This window comes from Gobius niger (genome assembly GCF_951799975.1).
Source record: "Gobius niger genome assembly, chromosome: 2".
Classification (NCBI taxonomy): Eukaryota; Metazoa; Chordata; class Actinopteri; order Gobiiformes; family Gobiidae; genus Gobius; species Gobius niger.
The window spans coordinates 25,180,699-25,197,638 of NC_136853.1; the positions used below are offsets into that span (position 1 = coordinate 25,180,699).

Genomic DNA, 16,940 nt, shown 5'->3' on the forward strand with positions numbered 1-16,940 from the left:
TTTTAAGGAACTGCAACTGTTTCAAGAGACAAATAGAAGCGAGTAACTTGCTGCTGATTCGATCATGAACACCACAAATCCGTTCAAGGTTTTGTTTTGGAAAAACAGTTATATCTTTTTGTGTTATGTGTGGCAGCATGGGGCCATGGGGCTTTTTGCCATCGCTGCATTGTTAATTAGTATCTTTTTTGCTTGAACCAATTTTGGTCTGGTTCTGAACGGTGAAGGCGGGGGTAGAATTCAGGTAACTTTCATGGTAACGTTTCGAGTGCACGCACACGCAGCTTAACTCTGCAACTTTCCTGCAAGCAAAGTGCAATTTCTGATCAGGTAAATCCGTTTTACTGTCTGTTTTCATTCTTGGATTTTTGTAGGTTGCACAGGGTTTTCTTTGTTTGAAAGAAACTGCAGTGATAGTATACGGACTGCTGCACCTGGATCAGTGGGGTAGGCCAACTCTTAGTTTGAAATAGGCTCTGTGGTCACTGCAGGGTGTTTTGTATACATACATGGTCAGGTTGGGTCAGAACTTCAAACACGATAGGTCTAAACACACAGTTTCTGTCCAGCAGCATTGTTTTCCTGAGGTTGTAGTCTTAACAAAATGTTGAGAGTAATGTAACATATTGAGAGTGACAGATTATAAATCTTTCTATTTATTTAACATTTTATCTTTATATCTCTGTCTATACATATTAATAAGAGGGGAGGAAAAACCTTCTACCTCTTAAACTTAAAATCTAAATCATTTTTTTCCATTGGTTTGCAAATCATTAAATAAAAATCTGACCTTTCATAAAACCCTGTCCCAAAACATTCATTGTCCAATCATAACTCATACCAATCGTTGCAATCCGTCATTCCCTGAATCTCCTGCCATAAAAAAAACTGTGCAAAGCCCAAAAGCAACAGCCGCACCTGCTAAGACTTGATCACCCATCCATCTTACCGTTTGCCGAGAGTTTCATCTTGAGGTGTCTGGGACATCTATGAACAGTGGAAGTAACAAAAATGATTTCATAGGGAATGTGAATTTGATAAATGTGAAGTACGTCTGACCTAAAAACTGACACTTGCAGTTATTTTGATAAAAAATATTTGTGAATTGATTAAGTCAGTGTTTTTTATCAGTTCAAGTCTTCTTTAACAAATGAGTTTATCAAGTGACGTTCTGACAGATGTTGGTTACTTCCGAGGCCTTGGGTGGGGGTGGGTGTAACTGCCTATAATTTATGAAATCCATTAAATTATTCAAAATAAACAGTTTAAATACCTATTAAGCTGATTTTAAAATGTTTTTCGCCCTAAGAGACAATAACAATGGGGTCCCGAGTTGTTTATGTGTTAATTTTTGGGGTCCCAGCAAAAAAAGGAAAATAACACCTTAGGAGCACTTCGACGTCCGTGCATGTGGAAGTGCTCCAAAGGTGTTATTACGCCTCACAATATAGTTCCCCTTTCATCCGCTTAGAAAATCAACATGTTAACGACATGTAATTTTGTGTAACTATACTTGGATTGTGTATTTACTCACATAACTGTGTTTAAAGGGGCTAGATGCAAGTTGGCCATGTTGTGCTCACCACTGCCACCTCAGGTCTTATGTGTAACTGCAGGTTCTATATCAAGCTCGTGCATGACTTCACTTCAGACCCGAAGTAACAACTTTTTGAGTGACAGTGCAGGATTTTTGTGACAGTTGTGGTGAACAGGTCTGAGCTCATTCTACACATTAGGACATGGCTGGAAACTGTAGGGGAAAGAAAATACTTAATTTTAATATTTTTAAACTCTGTATAGTCCCTTTAAATAGGGAAAATGTGGAAGAGCTTGGTCACTTGTAACTCCCCCGTTTGGCCCCATAGAGAAGAGGAGAGGCTCAATGCTAACAACATCTTTGGTCTTTTTGCGTGACTGAGCGCACGCACAAAGACCAGACAGTTACACATCAACTCGTCTAAGCTCAGGTAAGAACATACCGGTATCTCAGCATAGAAAAACGGTGGCCTGTTCCTTTAAGAGGAAGTACAACACAGTGTCACTAAGCATCAGTGCACTGGCCTACCGTATTAGCGGTAAAAGTTGCGCATAACAAACAGCGTTGCGGCTGGCTTGACCGGCATTTTGCGGATGACGGGTCCCTTGAGTCGACTGCAGTACTTCAGTCTGTAAAACAGGTTGCGGAACAGGTCCACTGCTGCAGCTGGAGGGTGTGGGGGCTTTACAAGCCTGTGACCTGTTACCAAGTTTCTGAAAGCGCTACACTGTAGTCATTATTTATACTGTCCAGTGCAAAAGCCATTCTCTTTTGTGACTTCATCCAACAATAGAGTAGCGTTTATTTGAAACAGCTCCAGTTTATTTAAATTATGTGTACTTTTGGCCACACCCATTAGCTATTTAGCCATGTCTTCTTTATTATGCTTCTCTTTGGATTGTGTTATAAAGTGAGATATGTCATTCTCTTGTACAATTTGACATAAGGCCAAAACCTTTGCCATTTCATCTGAATCCCCTTTAAACAAAGATGGCTCTTTAACTGCACGGCTATGGCCTGAATCACATTTATCTTTTTTGTTCTACTTCAAAAGTGTGTTTCATTCACAGCCTGTATCTAACTGAACATTGAGTAGGCAAATTAGAGAAAAGAGGAAGAGAGAGGAGGGGCTATTAGATGGCTGAGTTGAGAGCCAAGATAGCCGGATAAGAGAGCTCTTCCTGAGTTGCACTGTTGCTCTTTGTACACTGTAGCCTTCTTGTTTTCTATAGAGACCCATCAAAATGAACTAAAGCTACGTTTGTTATTCTTAGGAATCAAGACACAACTAAGGTAAACATTTTATGAACATTTTGTTTCTCTGTCCCACTTTTCTTTTTTTTTGGTTTGCAAGCAGACTTTGTGTGCGTGTACTTTTGGGTGTGAGCTGGTGTCTGTGTCCCCTTTGTGAGGAGGCAAAAACTCAACTTTTAGGTATTATTTACGCACCAAGTGTCGTTAAGTTGTGAAATGTTATAGTGCAGTAAAACCTTGCAGCTGAATGCAACAAGTAGCCTGACTTGCACATTTTTTGCATTTCTATCATTCAGGTGTGCTTACTTTCCTTACCCAGCTGTACAGGACACTAGAATAGGACCCAACCCGGATCACACCAATACAAATTTCCCTTTACCTCAAACTTTAGTCACTAATTGTTTTGTAGACATTGCTTTTGTTAAGGGGACTGTTAAAAAAAGAAGAAGAGTCTAATAGTAACCAGTGGTGGGTTGACTTGCCAAAAATATATACTCCAAGAGTGCCTTTTAAAATACATTTAGTTTAGTTTTGAAGTTTATTTTAAAGTACTGGTCTGAGTATTGTATCTTAGTATTGAAGTAATCTGAAAAAGAATTGAGAAAACTTTGCCATTTCAGTATTTGATGGGATATAAAAATAAAGTAGTAAACATTTTGTTTATTATACAGGTACCAAACCTTCTATTCTATATATATGTTGAGAAACCTTTTTGCTCTGACTCATATTTGAAGGACTAATCAAGTAAAATTATTGTTCCTTCTGGGGGGGAAAAGCCCAGGAAGGAGGAAAGCATTGAAGAGTAAATATTTCACACACTTTAAGCAACCACCCTCTCACCCGGACACTCTTTACACAGTTTCTACACATTCTCGAACAGTGCTTCCCAAATTGTGGTACTTGAGATGACCCAATACGAAGACACCAAAGTTTTAATGTTAATTTAATTCCATTATGTTTGCTTTAGTTGTGCATTTAAGCTTGAGCTCTTCTTTGTTTAGATTACAGTGTAGTCACGATTTAGTCCAGATTTATCTCAATTTCAGCCCATTTTTAGTCTTTATTTGGTCCTTGTCTAGTCCTGGTGGTATTTTTAAAGGCAATTATTTAAGGTGGTATTTAATTTGAGAAGTATGGTTCTCGACTGTGGGCAGTATCTTTGCTTACTGTATACAGCAATACAAATACTGGTTTGAGAGGATGGGCGTTTTTCCTATGTGTGGATTTCTAATTCAATCTTTTCTCACTGTGGTCAAATGTAGATACTTCCAACTGTGTCTTTTAGCGAAAGTCAAACCCTTTCATTGCGTAGTGACCTGGAAACAGTCAAACATGCTTTTATCAGTTTGGGCATCACACAGTCCTCACCACATTGCCTTTAGCTGCTCCCACATACCCCAATCTTCTCCTCCCTCCACTGGCACCCGGCTCTTCATTCACATGCTCCCTCACATCAGTCCGAGCTTCTGTGCAGCCACTGCCCATGCACAGCCCTGCACCCCTCCTCTCAGACGCTGGATGTGGTCCTAGGCGGTGCTTCTGCAGTGGCAGCGGCTAAACTGTGGAACTCGCTTCCAGTCGAGCTGCGAGTCATCACTGACCTGACACTAATGTCTGACTAAAGAATCTCTAATTTAAACTGCTCTATTTTGTTTGGTTTGGTTTGTGTTTTTAAATGTCATTCAGTGTTTCCTTTTGTGCTTTTATGTAAAGCACTTTTGTATTGTCTGCTAAGTGCTGTAAAAACTCAGAAAGAAACGTTGATTGATTGATCTTCTGTTTGCAGATGAGTGATCATGACAGCAGTGGATCAACCTCCCAAGTAGGAGACTTTGAAGATGACACAAATGGAGACACTAACAGTGACTTAGAAGTGGACAGGAGTGATGGACACAGAGACAAACATGCTTCCAGTCTGTCTAGTTTCTCATCCTCGTTACATGCAGTTATACGCATCAAACAGAAATACCAAGCCATGAAGAAGCGGCGACAGAACCTGGCCCTCAGCCTTAATGCGGCAGGGACTCAGACAGGGGCCCCAGTTAGGACCAGCCCAAAAATCTTTACATTTGATCCGCTGAACCTCTCTGGCCACTCTTCATTAGATAACCATATTCCTCAGAAGAAAAAGAGGAGAAGGAGGAGAAGAGTGATGTTTCCTCAGAGTGGAGGGCGCAGGGCCCCTCCAAAGCAGGAGCGCAGCCGAGCCAAAGGCTGCCTTTACCTACTGTGTGGCATTGTCTTTCTTCAGGTAATCATCTTTTTGTTATATAATACTGTAATACTGTCAGTACTTTAGTATTAATTACTATTTACTTTACTGTAATTCTCCAGGTGTACAATGCCATTGAAAATCTTGACGACCATGTTCTCAAATACGACTTGGAGGGCTTGGAGAAAACTCTGCGGAGAGAAGTATTCGGGCAGCAAGGGGCAGTGGAGAGCCTGCTGTCCCACTTGCAGGAATACTTGTCCACGTATGTCCACAACAAGCCTCTGGTTCTTTCTGTGCATGGCCCAACTGGGGTTGGTAAAAGCCACCTGGGTCGTCTCCTGGCTGGACACTTTCGATCAGTGATTGGGGATGCTCTGGTCCTCCAGCATTACGTCCTGCACCACTGTCCCCAAGAGGCCGATGCCATCCTGTGCGCTCAGAAACTATGTACTCTCATCTCTGAGATGGTAGAGCAAGCTGAGGAAGAGGAGAAGATCCCATTATTCATTTTTGATGAGGTTGAGCACATGCATAAGGAGATCTTGGATGCACTGTGGCAGCTTGTGGCTACCAAACAGTCTAACGAATACCTGAATGCAATCTACCTATTTCTGAGCAACCTGGGTCATGGGCAGATCACCAAGTATATGCTGCACAACTCCAGTAGCTCTATAACAGCCTCAGATCATGGTCACCTAACGAAAGAGCTCTCTCCAATTCTATGTAACATTCTGGAGAAACTACATCCGCTGTGGGCAGAGGCGGAGATTTTACCTATGGGCCTCCTAGAAAAAGTTCATGTGATGGAGTGCTTTCTGGAAGAAATTACTCGAGAAGGTTTCTATCCAGATCACACCAACATAGAGCACCTTGCTGGAGATATTGAATATTTTCCCACTGCAGGTGGACATGAGTACTCCCAGACTGGCTGCAAGCAGGTGGTGGCCAAAGTCAATCTACTCTGAAATGTGAATGCTCTGGGCAAACGCCTAAATTCTTTTGCTAATGAAGACATAATCATCTATATAAACCAAAAAACTCACCCTCCCCGACCGGGGTCTTGTCTTCCAAGCTCGGGAGGCTCAACTGGCCTGCAAGATGTCAGATGTTTTTCCTGGGATCTGCAGTAGCCACTCTTCCAGTTTGGGGGTTACTCCAATGAATATGAATATGAATATGAATATATCAAAATGAAATAGGGGTGAGACAAAAAAATAATAGTAAAGCTTTTATTGAAAACAATTACAGTGAAATAGAATAGAAAGGTCAAATCTGGATTCAGTTACTGGAGCCGACTGCAGCCCAAGAACCAGTGGTTCCCACACAGATGAGGCCCTCAGTCAGGAGGGATGCTCTCTGTAGCATCTGCACAGAGCCAGCTGCCATTTGACACCCTGACCCATCTGAAGCTCCATTGTTCCACTGAAGGAAAAAACATCCTGATCATTATGGTGGATCTGCTTGTTATGCCAGTAACACTGGAAACTATCAGGCCAATCAAAGTTAGTTTGATTTTAGGCGTGTGGTCCTATCGATTGACTTTTGAACAGTCTTTGTTTCCAATAATAGCTTTACTCATGTTTATTTTTTGTCTTACTCCTATTTCTTCTTGTTGAATATTGGAAGTTCTACCAACCACACCAAATGTGAATTGCAGTTTGTCTTTTGATCGGGACAATATATGTGTACACATATGCACTTGTGTATATACATATTTATAGAAAATGTTGTGACGTTTTTTTTTTTGCTTACCAAACCATAAGCTTATCTTTGTCAAATGAAGGACTTTCAATCATCCTTATTAATGTATATTATAAATCTATCTTAACTGTTAATGATTCAAATATCAATTTCAACATTTTTTAAAATAAAACCATTAAACCCAGGCAAAACACATGATTTTTTTTAATTATCATTAAATATTATGTGGACACTGGAAAAAGCAAGGTACTGTGTCTAACTCAGTCATGTCTCTTCTGAAATATGAAACCAAAAGACAATTTAACATTGAATATATGACCAAAGGAGTGTTCTCCACATGATCATCTCAAACATTATCACTTAAAATAAACTGAACATAAATATGCACAAAAAAGGAACATTTGACTAGTGACAGCAAGAATGAAGTCCTGAAACTATCTGGGGTAGCACAGTATTGTAGAAAATGGGTCATGTATTCTCTTGGTATCCCTAACACTGATTTTTCCGGCTGGGGTAAAGCTATGGTTGCCAAATGATGTGTTTAAGTGATTAAAACATTCAATAGCCCATGACAAACTGACATCTTGCAACAGAACATTTAAACAAATGCCAAACACAAAGTAAAAAAGACACACAGCACCTGTTTAACCCGGCAACATATCTTAAAACTTTCCTTCATATTTTCATTCTCACATGCTTCAAAGTAGGGAGGAACAACTGAATACACAAGCTTTACTGAGCTACACAAACTTCTTTTTCTAAGACCTATGAAGAAATAAATATTGCCCCATTGTACATACAGTGTACATTGTCGCCTTTAAGACGAGAACATAGGTCCTGCAGACACTACTATTATTACTGTCAAATATGCTCTGAACTGTGCTTAGGGACAGCTCACGGTATGAGCAGGAAGTGTTAAAAAGAACAGGCTGCAGGAAAATTGGACTGGGACAAGTGAGGCGTGATTTTTGATTTTTAAGTTTCACAAATGCGCTCCACTTTATGCCTCGAGCTCAAACCCCATGCCAACTTTGTGTCCGCCGGCGTTGAAGTTCTTCCCATCAATCAGGGCAGAGAGAGTTACTTTAACACCTGTAATTAGATAGAGTATAATGAAAGTCTGTACATAATCCTTATATTTGCAGTTTAAAAGATGATATAGTGTGTACCTGGCCTAAGACTCTGAGTGTAACCTACTCCAATCAAACTGGCATTGTTTACTTTAGCCTGTGGGGACAAAGTGTACGTCAGAGAGAATATTCAAAACAGACAATGACAAACATATGGCAATTACATGATCACATGCACTTACAGACAGTGATGCATCTTTGTCCAGCTTGTATTTAGCAGCAATACCAAAGCGAGTGTTGTTGCTGCCCGCAGTCCAAGCCAGAGTAACTGCCGTCTCTAGCTCATCGTTCACTTTCTGGTAAATGGATCCCCCAAACTCTGTCCCATCATTACTATGAGAGAGACATAATTAGCTCATATGCTGTCTGTGTGGATCACTGACAATGGCATTGTGACTGGAAAGGACTGTTTTGGTCATATAAACAAACATGCTTACACATTAGTGTGTAGCTGGAAGTCCCCAGCTCTATATCCCAGGGCAAAATTGTTCTGGGTTAGTTTAGACTTGGCTGTGTCGAAAGCCATTTGGTAACCAGCCAGCCAGCCCTCATAGCCCAGCACAGCAGCCGCGTGGACGATGGGACCCTCAAAGTCCACATCACAGCCCAAGTTCACATAGTCACGCTTGTAACCAGTCTTCAACTTGCCATTTTTCTTCCTGCAAAAAACACCAAAATAATAGCATTGCCTCCATTGTGGATTTCTGTTGTGGATTTATTTCCACTTACCCAGTGTTTGGTACAAAAGAAGTATCCAATGCCAACTTGAGTCCTTGGGCGAGCTACAGGCAAAAAACACACGTTTATCCCTCAGACCCTCTTTTTAAAAAAAATGTCCTCGCCCTCTTACAGCCCTACATAAAAGATGCCCTTTACACATATTGGTATTGGACGCATGTTTCTTTTACACAACAATGCACATCCTATTGTCTGACAGCCTCACTGAAAACTCTGCATCTCCCTCATGTGAACAGGAGGATATGAACTCTCCTATCTCAACAATGATTGGCTAAACTTACAATTGCATTATATTGTGTTGTGAAGCTTTTTGTATTAATATTTAATCATGTACACTAGAAAGGCTGGCATACAAAGCAATGTGCATTTAAAGGTGTGTGTTAAGAACACAGCTACACTTTCTATGGTTTTGTTGACGTCTCATCGTTTCCATATAAAAGCAAAGGAAAAGAGACCCTACAAAGTGACCCTGCAAGTTGTGCCCATGAACTCATCCCTGTGAAGAATTGGGATGCTACAAATGTGTTAAGAAAGTCAGGAATGATTAGGGACGAAAACTAACATTTTAGTTTACAGTTTTTCTTCTTACATTGTCAAAGATTCAGGTATAGGGTCTTCAATATAAATTTCAAATGGCACATCTTTGTCAAATCATCAGGCTAGCACAAGAAACACCAAAGTCACAACAAAAACGTACCTCTAAAAACCAAAGAGGGCCTGAGGGTTCATTTACAGTTTCATATTAATCCTTAATGTACCTGGTCCTCCACAGTGACTTCAGTGGCCAGAGTATTGTCGGTGTTCCACTTCTGGTTGATGCTGAGGCCCAGCTCTTTCATCTTGTATTTAGTCTCCAGGTTTCCTGCTGCCTTCCCTGTGTCCGTGTTACTGGAACCTGAGGTGTTGAACTCCTAAGAGGTACAACATGAGGCATTAGGAACTGACCAAAAATTATAAAATAACTTTCTATGCCACATTAAAATATCTTCATGCAACATAAGACATTAAGAAAAATGGATGATGGAAACGAGATGAAAAAATATATATATAAATCAATAGAACGACATAATCTGATGACACAAATGTGAATGTGCACAATGATCTATACACAATGTGAGCGAATGGACATGCATGAACTTCTGCTGTATTCGATAATAAACAGAAATAGATGAAATTAGTGAATGATGCATAATGGGATTAGGATGAATGCGTCGATGAGAAAAGCAAACACCTGTAGTTTCAGACGTAAATCTTACCATCTACATTTGAGAACAAGCGTCCAGAAAAGCGGAATAGGAAAGAACAGGAGTTACGGTGTGCTGAGGGAAATGCAGGCCAAAACAGAGTTGACAGTTTTTCCTTAGCATACCCTTCTAGTCCATAAAACATGTATTGTGCAATGTTTTTATTCTAATATTATTGAATTTAATAATGTTGTAGAGATGGCTGGAAATTATTATGTGTGAAAGCAAACTAGTGAACGAAGTAAAGCATTGAACAGAAATTGGAGGCAGATGTCCTCACCACACCACTTTGAGATTTGGTCTTCAGGTCCAGCTTTACGAGGCCAAACCCTGTGTGATTGAGGAGACTGGTTAGACAATCGATCGATGGAAAGATGCAGCACTACTACAGTCCGTGATGTAAAGGTAAAACTTAAACTAAAAGGGTAGTAGCAAATTAGAAAATAGCTATGGAAGAAATCCATCTACTGGTAAATCCATCAAATAAACTGTCGACTTGTGTCCACGCTCGTGTGAATGATTATTCAGAGTATTCTACATTTTAAGAACTCAACAGGTTTAATATTACAGAAAGCTCTGGGAATACCAGAAGGTATACAGAGCCCTGCGCTCTATTGAAGTTAAAAAGCTAATGCAGAATGAAATATATAATCAAAAGGCACTCACCATATCCCTTGCTGAATATATCCTTGGCAGCTTTGCCCAGGTCAGTATAAGAAGGGGGGACAGCCATTGTTCTGTAATGAAACAAAAGACAGGAGTAGTTCATAAACAATAAGATAAATACATTGCACTTCATGCTTCTTTATTAATCATAAAAAACAAGCCATAAGGGGGTTGGGATGTGACAGTGAGACTTGGCTGATCAGCTAAACAAAACAACGCACACTTTATTTAAATTCTAATGTCCCTCCTGTTCCCCCTGAATTAAATCCCGTGTATCAAAGTATCATTGCATAATAAGCTAGCACATTGTCTTTCGCTAAATCGCATACCATGCTAGCTAGCTAGCTGGCTTTAAGGGCTAACATCGGATACTGTTATATATATAGATAATACATATAACGGGACTTCGAGGGATTGAGGTACTGAAGATACGTATAACACATCGAGATGCCTCTTACCCGCTCAAAAATGTCTATAAAGAACAGGCTGCAACCCTTTGAACGTACCAAGTGTGACTAGGGCACAATGAAGGAGACACGAGGCGCATGCGCGGTAGTGAGGTCCACGCGCCAGAAAGGGTCGAGAGAAAGCGTCACTTTATTGTATTTTGAACATTTGCGGTACATTGTCAAATTTTGCATTTATTTGGTCTTTTGTTTTGTATTGTATTAATTTAGTTGCTTAATTCTCGATGCCTCGAATGTCGAAATGAATGACCTTGTACACAGTGTAGGTAATATTATGTAAACGAATATATTATTAGTATTAGTATTAGTATTAGTATTAGTATTAGTATTAGTATTAGTATTAGTATTATTATATCGGAAACTACTTTTTAAAATTATAAGAATTTAAGTAAAACACATGCTTTATAACCGGAGTTAGGTTATGTATAGTATCAACGAAAACTGTCGTCCAGTTCCCCTCGTGGACATATTAATAATGGCTCCATGGTTCATGGTTATTAAATCTATGGTTCTACCTTAAGGTTTTCATGACACGCATGGCGTTTTTCCTCCGCACAAGCGAAAGTGTGGTCGTGCCCCTTAAGCCCCTCCCTGAGCGCCCTCTGACTCGATGTTATCCTAGCTGTGTGCAGTGAGGAAACTTGTCATAAGTACACATTCATTATTATCAACTTTAGGTCAGTACTAAGTCCAATGGTCACTACGGACTGGCTTTTGAATCTGTGCAGCTTCATTAGGCACGAAGCACACAGGCTGCACCAGGTCTGCTCACAGATCTTTAGACACACGTCCGTGTTGTGATTGAAACTCGAGGGTCAATCGCAGTCATGTCCGGACAGCCTGGTTTTATGAGTCCTTTTAACAGACCGCAGTGCTTGGCAGCTGCTGCTCCTGGTGGAAAAGCCAGTTTTACTCACCCTGGTAAAGCCATCCTAGCTGGTAAGTAACTTGTGCAGATCTTAGACACTTTTTAAAGTTTTTTTAAAAAACTTTTTCCACAACTTGTGTTTACGGTGTTTATCCTTGTAAACGTATAGTAAAGGAATTGACGTTGTTTCCCCTCTGTCAGAGTCCTACTAGTTAATTTATAAATGTAAAGTTGAACTTATTGGATAAAACAGTGTTAAGCTTATCACGCTGCTAGAATGTAAAGTGTCTCTCAGGCGGAACCATTGACATTATACTGTCAATGAGGCGAACCCTGTCAGGCTGTTCCAGTCACTTCTCATTCTCTTTGAACCTAAAACCCGCATCCCGGGGTTAATGACTGACAGACGCTCAAACTTCAAGGTTCATAGTCATTAGGTCAGCAGATATGTATTAGGCCAATAGAGCTTTTCTTTCATTCTCATGACTCAGTGACCCTGGAGGTTCAGAGTTCTTACACCAGTCCATGGAGATGATGTGATGTCAAAGATCATGTCACCCTCTTTATAAGATAGATCTGTTTCACACTCACATGTAATCAGTAATAGCAGTAGTAAAATAGTTACTACATGTGACAGGAGTTTGTAACACTGGAGTGGACCTGGTATAGGCACCGTGTTCAAAACTTGTGAAGAACTTGTGAAGAATTTAAAGATACTGTTACTGTTGTATATATTTATTTACTGTTACACAGTTAACAACTATGAGTAATGCATTTGTTCAGTATTAGCTGATGCAGAATTAGATTTTGGCAATGCACAGTTATGTTCCTCAGTTACGTTTAGTAGTAAAATCAGTCTAGCCATACAACTTTCTCACTAAGGAGATTGCTTCTGGTTACTCAGGAATTATCTGTTGATAAACTGGTTGTATATTGTTTCTTTCTTTTTTTTGTTCTTTATTTCAGCCTCAATTACAGGACATAAGGTAACCCATGAATGGGGCTGACCTCAGAAAAACAAATAACCTGTGTTTTTAAAACCAGTTGAATCTATGTTTCTTGGTGTAGTGCCAGTCCTGTAGGGAATGCTTGTGTGTCACAACTGCCATGGTCACTACACCCACCTGTTTAGTCAAAACCAGACCATGCTAGTAGTCCTGTATAACGTATGTCCTGTTCATGCATGAACAGTCCGGTCTGGTTTGTACGTCAAGAGTGCAGACAGTGAATGTATGTTGGACTTTGCATGACATTTTTAAAGGTATTGCATGACCTGAAGCCTGTTCGCTTTTTTAAAATTTGAAGTGCAGTTTTTGAGGTTTGCCTCACTGTGAGCTTGCTTTAAAATGTAGTGAGATGAACAGTTTGTGCTTTAAAGAAACACACCCCCATGAGCTGGATCCAGGCCAAAGGGAGTATCATAGGCAGAATCATACGGGACTAAGCCGAGCCAATCAGCTGCACAGTCTGAGTGGGCTGTTTAACAGCAGAGTGACAGCCTTTTAAGGTGGAATGGTCCTGTTGTCTCACCATGTACAGTTTAAAGTAGAGGGGGAATAAATGTAAATACATTTATAATCTATTTCAGGAGGTTAGGTTGATAAGTTAATATTAAGTGATAATATTGTCCTTCCATCATGTTCGGCTGTGGTTTCTGTGTTTTTTCAGGTGGGATAGCAGGGGGAATCGAGATCTGTATCACCTTCCCTACTGAGTATGTTAAGACCCAGCTGCAGCTCGATGAAAGAGCCAATCCCCCTAAATACAAAGGCGTTGGTGAGTTGTTATAGAAAACATTTTCAATATCACTTTAAATTCCAAATGTACTTGTATATTTCTTTCACAACAAATTTGAATATTTGTCAACATTCATGTCACTAGCTACACTCCTTTATCAAAAAAAACAAAAAAACTGTTTTGGAGTTCAGCATCTGCTCTTTCTATTGACACTGCTGGTTAGAGGATGACTGTGGTACTACTTGTTGAACTATGTTTTTGCATCAAAATCTTGCATTCTTTGTCTTTTACAGTTGACTGCGTTAAGCAGACTGTCAACCATCATGGTGTTCGAGGTCTTTACAGAGGTCTAAGTTCTCTTGTATATGGATCTATACCCAAAGCTGCAGTCAGGTACACTTTTATCACCTGTCTACTACACTGTTTGACTCATGTTTACTTGTAAAATAAAATAATAAAACGTTTTCTGTGTTTTGCTTTAGATTTGGCGTGTTTGAGTTTCTCAGTAATAAGATGCGTGATGAGAGCGGTAAACTGGACAGCAAGCGAGGATTCTTGTGTGGCCTTGGTGCTGGAGTTGCAGAGGCTGTGTTTGTGGTGTGTCCTATGGAGACAGTAAAGGTAAATATCATCACATTCAAACAACAATAACAGCATTTTCACCACTTGCTAAGTTGCTATTGCTATTTAACCGGCTTTTATTGTTTTGATAGGTGAAATTCATCCACGACCAGACTTCGGCAAATCCAAAGTACCGAGGTTTTTTTCATGGAGTCAGAGAAATTGTCAGAACTCAAGGTACAATAATAGATTATACTGTGTACTGTATGTTATATGTGGCTCTAGACAATAGTGCAGGGAGACTTTAACGTCAAAATAGATCATGAGGATTGTTGTAATTATTGTTATATATATTAATGAATGTTGATTTATAGAGCTGTTTACAACACTCTGTGTGACCAAAGTTTAATTGTTTTTTTCTCAGTTGTAAACAGCTGCTGGAGGGGATTAAATTGATTGTTTATTCTTTTTCCTTTTTTCCCCCTTTTTATTTATTATTCATATAAACATTTAAAAAAATAAGCAATGTTTGAATAAGATTTTACCCCTTGCATAGTTGACAATATTTCACTAAAGAATAAGAATAATAGTAATAATAAAAAAATCTATAGTCTGTATAGGGTGAATAACTAATGCCTGAATTTGTGTAGTACCTTAAAGCTGCATTATGCAACTTTTTATTCTAAAAAAAAAAAGTTGATATTTGTGTGTATTTGACCTTGTAGTGACCCAGCGACTGTATGAGTGGTCAGTGTGGCGCCTTTACTTTTGATCACGGTGGTCCCTACAACGCTCCCGGATCAATTGTTTAGTAGGTTTTCTGGTGAGAGGGTCCGTCAACCGTGAAATCCTTCCAAACAATCGATCCTGGAGCGTCCTAGAGACCACTGTGACGGAAAGTAAAGTCGCCATGCGGACCACTCATACACCCACTAGGTCACTACAGGGTAAAATGCGCACAAATATCAACTTTTTTTTCTCCACACAAAAAGTTGCATAACGCAGCTTTAAACAGCAATGCATTATGATCATTACTATGTTGTCGGCTGAACTCTCACATCTTTTCAAGGACTGAAAGGCACTTATCAAGGACTAACCGCCACTGTGCTGAAGCAGGGCTCAAATCAGGCTATCCGTTTTTATGTCATGACCTCTCTGAGAAACTGGTATAAAGGTCTGTGTATGAATAACACCAAATATGCCATTCCCCCCAACTAGTAAAATAAGAGCAACTGAGAACATCTACTTTCAACTCCACAGGCGATAACCCCAACAAAGCCATTAACCCTCTGATAACTGGACTTTTTGGTGCTGTTGCTGGTGCTGCTAGCGTTTTTGGGAACACTCCTCTAGATGTCATCAAAACTAGAATGCAGGTCGGTACCACACATTGAGAAAGTACATGAAAACTGTTGTCTTTGATTAACTTCAATCTGTGTTTTGTCCTGCAGGGTCTTGAAGCTCACAAATACAAAAGCACAATGGACTGCGCTGTAAAGATAATGAAGCATGAAGGCCCGGCGGCGTAAGTTAGCAGTATATAGTAATAGTAATAATAATGGTATAATTGTATGTTTTTTGTTGTCTTAGTGAAATAATGTAAGGCAGCCCTGCATTCTGATTCAGTGTTCTGTTCTGTTGCAGTTTCTACAAAGGTACTGTTCCTCGTCTGGGTCGCGTCTGCATGGATGTGGCCATAGTCTTCATTATCTATGAAGAAGTGGTCAAGGTCCTGAACGTAGTTTGGAAGACAGACTGAAATTACTTCCAGGTTTTAATATCTACCTCTGGTCTGAGTGCAAAGAATGGGAGAATGATGTGTTTTGAAACCAGAAGAAAAGCTTGCAGATCAGCTGGTCTTGAAGAAGTGAGGGCTCAGGGAAACGAACTGGAGACCTGTGAGAAATAGGAATGAAATAGCAACAGTGTTGGATTTATTTGTGCAGGAATAGGAATTACACTCTAACATTACACTTACTGTTTTTTTTTGTTTTGTTTTTTTTTCAAATCAAAAGGTATTTTAAATTAAGAAAAAAAAAGATGAACACGTTTTCTTTTATCTAGGGACTTTAGTTGTGTCAGAAACAAATGCCTTAGAAAAAACCCTTAAAAACATATTGTGATGCCTTTCAAAAAGAGATAAATTAGTGTGTTCCAACAAACACTGCTTTGTAGAGTGGTTTCACTTTGTGCGCATATATTTTAAATGAAGCTACTAAAATATAAAGTGCCTAAATGTTTTGGTATTTTGAGACTGGAAATCTAAATGTTCAGAAAAGTGTTAAATTACAGTTTTGTGTTGCTTTTAATAAGTTTAAGTATCTTATGAGTACATCGTCTCATATATTTACTGTGCCTTCAGTCTCATTAAACTGAGTCAAGCAATTTTCAGAGGTCTTCAATGTTATGTTTTGCATTTGTAGATGGCATTTACAAAAGCTTTTTACATTGTATTTAACTTTTGGCGGCTCTGGTCTGGTGCCAACTGTTGCTTTATTTTTAATTATGTTTCATATTGTTGGATTAATTTCTTGTTTACATTTTTGTAAATGAATTAACAATGAACTGCCTTTGAAGAAATAAGTGTCTTTGTAAATAATTTTCCTTGTAATTGAATTGAGATATATTCCATATCAACCAAGGGAATTTTCCCTTTTGTGCCTTGAAATAATATGAATGTTCAGAAATAAACATAGTGGTGTCACTACTTACAATAAAAACTCGTCCACATTTCTCTGTGTGTGTTTTATCGCTATGCACATTCTACATAATCAGAAATGTGACACATAAACAAATGCATCAGATTAGTTGTTTGCACGTAG

The 16,940-nt window shown here is 39.4% G+C and overlaps 3 protein-coding genes across 4 annotated transcripts; 2 read left to right on the plus strand and 1 right to left on the minus strand.

Annotated features, from left to right (window-relative positions):
* Nucleotides 1-2,588: 2,588 nt before the first annotated feature.
* On the plus strand, nucleotides 2,589-6,022 carry tor4aa (torsin family 4, member Aa). The gene is made up of 3 exons (XM_079551755.1): nucleotides 2,589-2,830; nucleotides 4,578-5,042; nucleotides 5,126-6,022. Exons 2-3 carry the CDS (start codon nucleotides 4,578-4,580, stop codon nucleotides 5,969-5,971), a joined length of 1,311 nt encoding a protein of 436 aa, XP_079407881.1. The 5' UTR covers nucleotides 2,589-2,830; the 3' UTR covers nucleotides 5,972-6,022.
* Nucleotides 6,023-6,935: 913 nt separating this feature from the next.
* LOC306959293 (non-selective voltage-gated ion channel VDAC2) lies at nucleotides 6,936-11,072 on the minus strand. 2 transcript variants are annotated; one of them, XM_079551382.1, is made up of 9 exons: nucleotides 10,944-11,072; nucleotides 10,486-10,556; nucleotides 10,100-10,149; nucleotides 9,334-9,486; nucleotides 8,567-8,619; nucleotides 8,275-8,496; nucleotides 8,020-8,170; nucleotides 7,877-7,934; nucleotides 6,936-7,799 (listed from the first exon to the last, which is right to left on the minus strand). In XM_079551382.1, the coding sequence occupies exons 2-9, from the start codon at nucleotides 10,550-10,552 to the stop codon at nucleotides 7,708-7,710; spliced, it is 846 nt and encodes a 281-aa protein (XP_079407508.1). In that variant the 5' UTR covers nucleotides 10,553-10,556; nucleotides 10,944-11,072; the 3' UTR covers nucleotides 6,936-7,707. The 2 variants fall into 2 exon arrangements, with proteins under 2 accessions (XP_079407508.1, XP_079407509.1); XM_079551383.1 differs by lacking the exons at nucleotides 10,100-10,149; nucleotides 10,486-10,556; nucleotides 10,944-11,072 and adding an exon at nucleotides 9,832-9,853.
* Nucleotides 11,073-11,534: 462 nt separating this feature from the next.
* Nucleotides 11,535-16,822, plus strand: slc25a1b (slc25a1 solute carrier family 25 member 1b). The gene is made up of 9 exons (XM_079551739.1): nucleotides 11,535-11,891; nucleotides 13,489-13,596; nucleotides 13,851-13,950; nucleotides 14,040-14,178; nucleotides 14,271-14,355; nucleotides 15,188-15,292; nucleotides 15,379-15,494; nucleotides 15,570-15,643; nucleotides 15,763-16,822. Exons 1-9 carry the CDS (start codon nucleotides 11,780-11,782, stop codon nucleotides 15,875-15,877), a joined length of 954 nt encoding a protein of 317 aa, XP_079407865.1. The 5' UTR covers nucleotides 11,535-11,779; the 3' UTR covers nucleotides 15,878-16,822.
* The last annotated feature ends 118 nt before the right edge of the window (nucleotides 16,823-16,940 follow it).

Coding starts and splice junctions, on each gene's coding strand:
- tor4aa (XM_079551755.1), top strand. CDS start 4,578: ATGAGTGATCATGACAGCAGTGGATCAACCTCCCAAGTAGGAGACTTT. Junction 5,043..5,125: donor GTGGCATTGTCTTTCTTCAG/GTAATCATCTTT, acceptor GTAATTCTCCAG/GTGTACAATGCCATTGAAAA.
- LOC306959293 (XM_079551382.1), bottom strand. CDS start 10,552: ATGGCTGTCCCCCCTTCTTATACTGACCTGGGCAAAGCTGCCAAGGAT. Junction 8,620..9,333: donor AAGTCACTGTGGAGGACCAG/GTACATTAAGGA, acceptor TTTTGCCTGTAG/CTCGCCCAAGGACTCAAGTT. Junction 7,800..7,876: donor CACTCAGAGTCTTAGGCCAG/GTACACACTATA, acceptor ATCTAATTACAG/GTGTTAAAGTAACTCTCTCT.
- slc25a1b (XM_079551739.1), top strand. CDS start 11,780: ATGTCCGGACAGCCTGGTTTTATGAGTCCTTTTAACAGACCGCAGTGC. Junction 14,179..14,270: donor GTCCTATGGAGACAGTAAAG/GTAAATATCATC, acceptor TTGTTTTGATAG/GTGAAATTCATCCACGACCA. Junction 15,293..15,378: donor TCTGAGAAACTGGTATAAAG/GTCTGTGTATGA, acceptor TCAACTCCACAG/GCGATAACCCCAACAAAGCC.